The sequence below is a fragment of the Sander vitreus genome, chromosome 3, assembly GCF_031162955.1.
Source record: "Sander vitreus isolate 19-12246 chromosome 3, sanVit1, whole genome shotgun sequence".
NCBI lineage: Eukaryota > Metazoa > Chordata > Actinopteri > Perciformes > Percidae > Sander > Sander vitreus.
Genome location: NC_135857.1, coordinates 34,261,441 through 34,271,391, shown reverse-complemented (window position 1 = coordinate 34,271,391; position 9,951 = coordinate 34,261,441). Strand labels below are relative to the sequence as shown.

The 9,951-nt window shown below is 41.4% G+C and overlaps 1 protein-coding gene across 3 annotated transcripts in view; it reads right to left on the bottom strand.

Annotated features, from left to right (window-relative positions):
• Nucleotides 1–7,892: 7,892 nt before the first annotated feature.
• LOC144515899 (transmembrane protein 87A) overlaps nt 7,893–9,951 on the bottom strand; it is a 26,235-nt gene continuing 24,176 nt past the window's right edge. For all 3 annotated transcript variants that reach the window (XM_078247094.1, XM_078247092.1, XM_078247093.1), the window contains one exon: nt 7,893–8,576. In XM_078247094.1, coding sequence (XP_078103220.1) covers nt 8,535–8,576 — 42 coding nt within the window. In that variant the 3' untranslated portion in view covers nt 7,893–8,534. The remainder of the gene's footprint in view (nt 8,577–9,951) is intronic.

Genomic DNA, 9,951 nt, shown 5'->3' with positions numbered 1-9,951 from the left:
AGACCCTCCTCCACAGCGCTGTGGAGGAAGGTCTGGGTATGCAAGTACAAGTACAAAGACAGTAAAGTGCAATGAATGGAAAATAGGAATGAATACAAAACACATTCTACTTAAATATGCTAATATTCATATATTTAAAAAGGAACTGATGGTCTGTATGAAGTTTTAACTATAAATACTCGTCCTAACTACACCACTCCTCTTTAAATCAGCTCAGAGGGTCCGCGGGCCACATGTTGAGACTCCCAGCAGCAATAATAACACGTCTAGCCGTCTGTAAAGTGTGTGGTGATGATAATTCCCTACTGTCGGTTGAAATCGGCAGCATACTGTCTTGCTGTCGGTCCAAATCTCTGGGATTATGTTATTAAAGCCGTAATGCCAGAGTACAGTAGCTGCACACACGCACACACACACACACACACACACACACACACACACACACTGAAACAACCTGAGGAAAACAGATGCTTCTTGGTTTAAAGATGTTTTAATGGACATAATGGGGAAGTGATCCCGTCAGTTTTGACGATGTGTCGGAGTGTAAATGAACAGAGATGAAATCCAGACAAAGACAAACTGAACTCGCTAAAGTGGAAGCAGCTTTGAACAGCAGATGGAGAATATGTCGGGATAATGATAATGTCTGAGCGGGTGCGGTCGTCTTCAGATTTGTCTTTCGGTCGGGGGAACAGCTGAGGTCAAAGACGGTGGAAAACGAGGAGGAACAGATGGATGACGTGTCGGGATTATAACGTAAAGACACCAGCTGCTACGTAGGCTACTGAACACACCTACGTGTGCTCCAGGCTGCTGCCTTTAAACCATATTGGATTTGAATATGTGAGGAGTTCAGTAAAATGTTTAGGCTACAGCTGCTATCATTAGATCAAATTACAGTCTGCACATGGAGGATTTGGGGTTTAACGTTTAAAGATTTTTCAGATTAACAGAGACGTAGGGCTGCAACTAACGATTTTTTTTTTTTTACTGTCGATTAGTTTCTGGGAGAATGGATGAGTTGTTTGGTCTCTAAAATGTCAGAAAACGGTGAAAAATGTGGATCAGTGTTTCTCCAAAAAGCCCAAGAAGACGTCCTCAAACGTCTTGTTTAGTCCCCAACTCAAAGATCTTCAGTTTACTGTCCCAGAGGAGAGAAGAAACTAGAAGATATTCACATTTAACAAGCTGGAATCAGAGAAGTTTGACTTTTTTTATTAAAAAAATGACTCGAACCAATTAATTGATTATCAAAATAGTAACTAATGAATGAATCTTTGCAGCGATAAACCCCTTAACCCTCCGGTTGTCCTCAGGGTCTAATCTGACCCATTTTCAAAATGTTTCTAGTAGATTGTTCCGTACAACCATCACTCTTTACAAGTCAAATAAATGATCAGTTCACTATTTTCATTGAATTTGGGTGTTTAATTACATTTTCAAGCATTTGAAAAAGAAAATGACGAAAGAACGTTTAAAAAAAAAGGTGACAAAAGTGGCCGGGGTGGTTCAGTGGGTAGAGCAGGCGCACATGTACTGAGAGGTTTATGCCTCGACGCAGAGGTCCAGGGTTCGAATCCAACCTGTGATGATTTCCTGCATGTCTTCCCCCCCCCCCCTTTCTCACCTAGCTGTCCTGTCCATTAAAGGTGGAAATGCCCAAAAAAAAAGAAAAAAAAAGAAAAAAGGTGACCAAAAAAATGTAAAAACCTTCAAAAATGCAGTAAAAACCAACAGAAACATAAAGAACAAAAAAAAAAAAAAAAACGCCAGAACAGAAATCGACAAAACGTCGGAAAAAGTGACAAAAAATCCCCGGGAAATCTTCAAAAACAAAGTGTTGAAAAAGAACCCTTTGTTCTTTGTTCGTCCCCCCCCTCCTCCACACAGCTGCTAGTAGCCAAGGAGGACACGGAGGACTAAAACAACATGACGGACTCTTCAGAAGAGCTCATTATCTTCACTCCAGTTTCTGCGCGGGGAAGTCACCGGACGCCACAATCTTCTGAACATAGTCACACTGAGAAACACAGAGAGAGCTGAGTGGAGCTGATAGTATACATGAATATATATGGCTTTGAATTTTGGTCGTTTTATTCAATATCATAGTATCTGAAATGGTTTCAGAACAGTATATTGACTAAACGTCACTCAGCATCCATCCTCTGATCATAATTTCTGCTTTTTGCCAAACTAAAAAATTAGGTATAGTGTTATATGTCATTTAGCTGACGCTTTTACCCAAAGCGACTTACAATTGCTATATATATATATATATATATATATATAGATCAGAGGTGTCACGCCTCTGGAGCAACTAGGGGTGAAGTGTCTTGCTCAGGGACACGTTGGTTGATGTATCGCAGTGGGAATCAAACCTGGGTCTCCCACAGCAAAGGCATGTGTCGTATCCTCTGCGTCATCACCACCTCCAGTGTCATTCAAATGACGTTTATTGACCATGAATACAAAAAAGCGTTAAAAAGAGGAACAAACAATGTGTTTTTTTTTTAAGAAAGTGCCAAAATCATCAAGTAAAAGCGCCAAAAAAAAGTTAATTTTCAATTTCGTCCCCGGAAGGACGTCAAGGTAATGGTCGACAGGAAGAGGTCATTATCTTCGGGAAAGTCGCCAGACGCCACAGTCTTCTGAACATAGTCACACTGAGAACCACAGAGAGAGCTGAGTGGAGCTGAGAGTCTCAGTTAGCTTTGGAGCTCATTTAGTAACGGCTTGAATGTAACGGACGTTCATTAATATCAAAAAGTTACGCACTAAAGCTATAGCTGTAAAAATGTCCATTGGAAATCTGCGGAGCCTAGCAGGTATCACTGGGGGGGGGGCACACACAGTGTTTCTGTGTGTGTGCTCAGTTTACGTTTTTGTTTCAATTCATTCACACACATTCCCCGATACTGAGTTGCACGTGATTGGTTGCAAAAGAGAAGGGAGGGGCTAATGAAACAAATCACTGTTAACAATTAGCAGGCTGAAACACACACACACAGACAGAGAGACACACACACACACACAGACACACACACACACACAGACACACACACACACACACACACACACACACACACACACAGACACACACACACACACACACACACACACACACAGACACACACACACACACACACACACACACACACACACACACACACACACACACACACACACACACACACACACACACACACACACACACACACACACACACACACACACACACACACACACACACACACACACACACACACACACACACACACACACACACACACACACACACACACACACACTAAATGACCCAATCCAAGATCTAGTATTTTAGTGTAGTAAACCTTAACTGGAGGAAAGAAATGGAAGTATTTTGACAGTATACCTTTGTTTTGGTACTCGTTCTCCTTTCCTTTTTCTCCAGTTCCTTTTAGCTGAATGTCTCATTTCCTCTGAGTTGATTGGACGGTTATTCAGATCACCTGTTGTGCCGAGCGGCGGCTCCTAAAACCCTAAACAGAGATTGAGAGCAGCTTGGTGCGTTTCCTTTCTCGGCCAATCAGGGTGAGACAGAGGACTAAAGAGAGGTGGGGGCGCGGTACACCCAGGACAGTCTGATCCTCCCTCGACTCAGTGCAGACGTGGTTTTAGCAGACATCGTCAGCTAAAACTAAACGGTAGTAACAGAGACAACTTATCCGTTTGTCAAATCGTCTTTACAGCTCTACAGAGATTACATCAGATTCAGAGAGAGGACAGAGTTAACCGTCGCGCTGTCTTCGGTTGTGTCTTCCTGTCGTCCGTGCAACGTTTCGTTTTCTTTTTTTTCCCCAACGTTTTGGTTTTTTTTTTTTTCCAACGCTTTCCCTCGATGTTTATGTCTCTTTTCACAATGTTTTTGTGGAATTTTGTGTTGCGCTTTTTGGCGTTTTGGAGAATCTTTTTCTCCGACATTTTTGTCACTTTTTTTCAGCGTTCTTTGATATAAAAAAAAACTAATTTCAAATGTTATAAAGTCAGATAGAACAAAAAATTCAATTAAAGTAGTGAACTGATCATTTATTTTTAGGGCTGTCAATCGAAAAAATTTAATTACATACTCTGTGATTAATTAATCGAAATTAATCGCATACATAATTAACGGTGCCTGAACCGATACTTTTTAAGAAAGTAAAAAAAGAAAATAATAAAAAGGTACTAAACAACAGTTGGTGGCATTAAGGAACGGCTTGTTTATTGCTAAGGCCATATGGTCAACATTAAATGATTTAATAATAATGTATAACAATAACTTATTTCACTAGTAAATTGCTGTTGAACGACAAAAACAACAACAAGATGGGAAAAGGACATTTACAATAACTTCAAATGCACCACGAGGCTGTAGTTTACCAGTTTCATTGAACGCACCGTCTGTGTTTCTCCGACGGCAGCTGCAGATTGTTACATCCCGGTGTTGAATCCTCTACAGTGAAACACAGTCACACTTTACACCGTTTAGCGTTAGCTGTCAGCATTGTAACCGTGTTTAATCCAGCTAGCTAGCGGTAGGCTAACGTTAGCTGCTGTCGAGTATAGTGTTAACTAGCTAGCGGTAGGCTAACGTTAGCTGCTGTCGAGTATAGTGTTAACTAGCTAGCGGTAGGCTAACGTTAGCTGCTGTCGAGTATAGTGTTAACTAGCTAGCGGTAGGCTAACGTTAGCTGCTGTCGAGTATAGTGTTAACTAGCTAGCGGTAGGCTAACGTTAGCTGCTGTCGAGTATAGTGTTAACTAGCTAGCGGTAGGCTAACGTTAGCTGCTGTCGAGTATAGTGTTAACTAGCTAGCGGTAGGCTAACGTTAGCTGCTGTTGAGTATAGTGTTAACTAGCTAGCGTTAGGCTAACGTTAGCTGCTGTTGAGTATAGTGTTAACTAGCTAGCGTTAGGCTAACGTTAGCTGCTGTTGAGTATAGTGTTAACTAGCGTCACATGCAGCGGGGTTTGTGTTTCCTGTAACGTCTGTTTCAGAGCAGCAGAGAGAAGCGCAGACATATCAGTGACACCAGATTTTCGTCTGTATGCAAACGTCAATATGGAATGGATTAATCTGCATTAATTTTTTTAAGTTATTGACAGCCCTAGTTATTTTACTTGTGAAGAGCGTTGTACGGAAACATCCACGTGAAAATGTGGTTGAAACCCAAATTTCTGATTTATAGAAACTTTTGGCCACTTTCGTCAAATCTGACCCAAGGACAGCGGGAGGGTTAACGCTACATGCAGTGTTGTAATGTAACAAAGTACAAATACTTTTACTGTACTTACGTAGAATTGTCACATATCTGTACTTTACTTTGTTGTTTATATTTCTGGAAAATTCTACTTTTAGTCCACTACATATCCTAAATAAAATGTATACCTTCACTCTGATACATTTCCCCTCAGCGTCTTCGTTACTTGTAAGAAATGTTTTCGTACGTTGGAGTGAAAGATAAAAGTAATGATTCTGTTTTTCTCTTTGTTGATGTCAGGCTTCAGATGTTTAACCTTCCCGTCGACCAACCACGTCACCAGAGAGCGTTTGGGTTGCATTTGTTTACAACAAAGACGGCTGCCGCTGGAGAACTGAGACGTGTAGATCGCGTCTGTTATAGAAGATATCGACAGCGTGTTCATTTTAAAAGAGGAACAGAGAACCGCGATCGTGGTATTTGTCGATCGGAAAGATGTTTTTGCCGTCTTTCCTACGGGATTCTAGCCTGGCTCCTTTCCTTCAGTACTACGTCTGGGTTTGTGGTATATTCTTGGGTTTTCTCCGGTCAAATCTTTACCGGTCCAATCAGCGAACAGAGGGCGTGGCTGAGAACGATGACGTTGAGGTCGTGCGCTAGTTTGAGTTGTAGTTCTGTAATGGCGGCGGAGAAAGATGCGAGCGAAGCCATTTGGTCCGTTGTGGCGACGCTGCCGAACATCCAGAAGTTAAAGCCCGAGCAAGAACAATCTTTGCTGAGTTGTGTTGGTGGCCGTGATGTTGTGGCCCTCCTCCCCCACGGGGTTCGGGAACAGTTTGATTTTTCAGCTTGTTCCGTTAGTGGTGAAGGAGTTGGCTAAGGCTAACGCTAGCGATGCTAAGCCGACGTCACGACCAAACGTTAGCGATTGGTTCTGGCAGATCCAGAGTGGCTCTGGGCAGATCCAATAGTTTTAAACTTCAACAGAGTACCCGCCTTCAAGGAAGTTAACACTTGTCAATGGATAGTGGCCAGACTCTCTGGACCAATAAAATGGACCAGAGTCTGGTAGGACCGGGCTAATGGACCAGAGTCTGGTAGGACCAGGCTAATGGACCAGAGTCTGGTAGGACCAGGCTAGAGTACCAGAGTCTGGTAGGACCAGGCTAATGGACCAGAGTCTGGTAGGACCAGGCTAATGGACCAGAGTCTGGTAGGACCAGGCTAGCAGGAATTGGCAAAAGTTCGCTCAACATACGTTACATACTCCGTTGCTCTGATTGGTTGGAGGTCTATCCGTTGCTCTGATTGGTTGGAGGTCTATCCGTTGCTCTGATTGGTTGGAGGTCTATCCGTTGCTCTGATTGGTTGGAGGTCTATCCAGTTGAGTGTAGAGGCATTTTCTTTCCTGGTTCGGTTGAAACACGCCCCATAATCACAGCCCAACGGAGCCGTATCAGCATATTCTGGGTCCGACAGCCCTTTGTGGGTCGGCCCAGACTTCTTCCCTTTTGGGCAGACCTCCAGTTAATTTGTGTGAATAAATATTCATTGTTGACATTAAAAGAAAAAGAAACATCAGACGAGAAAAACATAATCTCTTCCAAGTTTTAATTAACTTCTGATTTATTTCCAAACAGCACTTCACATAATCAATGGGTTGTTTTTTTTTTCAACTTTCAGCGACAGCAAACAGATGCTGCGGTGCGATATGAAAACACACACACAGACATCAAACGTGAGTTTCTCATTGGTACAAAATCCACACTTCGTCTTTCACATTGATTACCAGCCAACGTTATCACAAAGGCTTTTTAAATGAGCGTAATTACTTAAAGCGACGTCTCCACATTTCAGACCAGAAACTTAATGATTCAGAAGGAAACAGCTGTTTAGTTTAAACTATTTTCATTACTTTTCCCCTTTCAACTAAATTGTTAACAAACCCAATAAACAAATACTGCTCTGTGCTCCCACACTCTGGCACATATTTTACTGTAATGAGTTAAAAAAAAAAAAAAAACTCATTCTCATATGCTGACGCTGGCATTACTTGGCTTTTATACCACAGTCTGGAAGTACGCAGACAGTGACAGAACGGCTCGGTACTTCACTGCACGTTCACAATCTGAATCTCCTTTATGAGTGCACCTGTAAGAAAATATATGGTAACTGGGACAGACAGACACCACTGTCATAGAAAATGTGACACACGAGACTGGGACAGAAGGTGTGTGTGTGTGGTAGGTAAATACTGACGCTTGTCTCTCAACGTCAGATACAACACAAAAATCAAAAATCCCCCTTCAGCGTCTGTATGGAACGCACCGGGCAGATCAGCAGCTTGACCTGTTGCTCTGTAAGATGACGTGTTAAGAGGGACAACGGTAGAGAGTAGTGTGAGTATCTTTTCCTTACCCTAACTGTCCCATTCTTTTGCTGCATGTCAGTTAAACCTACGTCCCGACCCAGAGCGCCAAAAAAGTGACGCCAAGAGTCCCAACGAAAGGCGTTTAGATATGATTTTTAGCGTTACTAACAAACGCCAAAGGCACATGCCCGAGTGTCCGTGTTTTACGCGATGGGTAGTGAGAATGTGTTGGGATGTCCCCTCACCTCCCCGCTTTCTTTGTGTTGGCCAAACCATAAAATAAGAAATCATTTTCATTCACAGTCTGAGTAAAACGCCCCTGAACGTGAACAGTTTATTATTAATGGAGTGAATTGAACAGGAAACCAAAAAGCTGAAACGAACCGCACAACAAAAGAAAAGAATGGAGGAAAAAAACAAAACAATTGATATATTAACATTATAACATATTACATTAACGTCCATGTTTTTCTTCACAATCGCAGGTATCAACCCAACAGAAGCCCAGAACAGCTCGCGTCGTGGCGACAGTGAAAAATCACATTTCTACAACGGTGAAAAGAAAACGAGCCGCTCCTCTGCATCCAATTTGTCAAAATATACTGTGTATATTATCTGTCTATATATATATATAGAAATATATAAATAAAGCAATACAAATAAAAAGAGCCGGTGTGCCGCTGTGATGGATTCTACTCCCAGTGTTATGTACAATCAAGGCTTACAAAGCTCATAAAGTCGGGGGTTAAATCCCACACAGACGCCGCGGCCGCCTCTTAAAACAAACCTTTCCGTCCGTCCGTCTCTCCCTCCGCACACGTGCATTTCATCAGCCGTCCTTTCCTTTTTAATCCACCTTGTACACTGACGTTAATCTGTATTATTCATCTTTTAAAACCCTCCTCCCGCTCCGAGTTCCCTCCGTTCGGCCGAGCCTCGTCTGCTTTACTCCATCTTGGACATCTCGAACTTTGTCGTCAAGGTTTCCTGCAACAGAAAAACAAAACCGTCGTATCGAATCACTTCTGGATTACAGCGGCGGAGAAACTTGGTTGTTTTTGGTGGGGGTGAAAAAAGCTAGACGTGTTGAATCATTCAAAGCGACAAATGTTAAAGAAAGCAACAAGCGATGACACAACTGTTGGGGGAAAAAAACGCGTCAAAAAAGCGACAAATGTTGGAAAAAGCGACAGAAATGTCAAAAAAAAGTGGCAGAAAGCAACAAATGATGACAAAGAAAGCGTCAAAAAAGCGACAAAAATGTTGGGAAAAAATGTCAAAAAAACCCCAACACAAATGTTGGAAAAAACCCATCAAAATATACAATAAAAATGTTGGGAAAAAAAGTCAAAAAAAGTGACAAATGTTGCAAAAAAAGAGTCAAACGTTGAAAAAAAAACGACAAAAATGTAAAAAAAAAAAAAAATCCAAAACAAATAAAAAAAAAGATAAAAACTTTAAAAAAAAAAAAAAGTTTTACAACTATGTTTTCCCAAAATGATGTAGAGCCGGAAAAATACGTGTATAATAGTGTAGTAATAATAGTGCATCTAGGTGCCATAAATGAAGTTGGAGAACAATAAGAGACAAACAGGATGTAAACAAAGCAACAATTAAGTGAAAGAAATGTCACCAAAAAAAAAACTTTGAAAAAAGGGAATAATTATCATGTTTTTCTCAAATGATGTACAGATTGTTACGGAGGCATTCTTTTATCAAATGGCTTAATAAAACCGTGCATATAGGTGCTGTAAATACAGATGTTCCGATACCGATACTGCCTCAAACGCTGGTATCGGTATCAGGAAGTACTGGAGTTAATGCTGATACATCTGATACCACGTAATAAAGCCCTAAAGAAAATCTACGTTAAAGTAGTTTATTTACGTTCTTTCTCCGTTACAACTGACTGTCAAACTGCAGAATTAAAGAAACTTCTGGGGCGTTCATTGTTTGTGTTTGTTCATGTTTCACAAAGATAGAACATAACGTATATGACACATTGGTATCGGATCGGTATCAGGAAGCAAAGAATGGTATCGGACCATCTCTAGCTGTAAATGGAGCATCCCCCCCCCCCCCTATCATGATGAATGAAACGTGTGGCAGGTTAGGGGGCAGATTTCTCCCTAAATGACCTCTTGTGTTAACTTTGTTTTTGCGTTTAAAATGCCAATATTTCTTCTACACATTTCCGGCTCTTATTTCTACGTCCCATATTTTCTGATATAAAACTAAAAGTTTAAACGGGTCAATGTGACCCGAAGTCAACACAAGGGTTAAATAACGAGTGCGTTGCATAATCTGCCATAAGGACAAGGAGTTAGGACGATTAATTCCCCTTAATTTCATCTTCTAATGA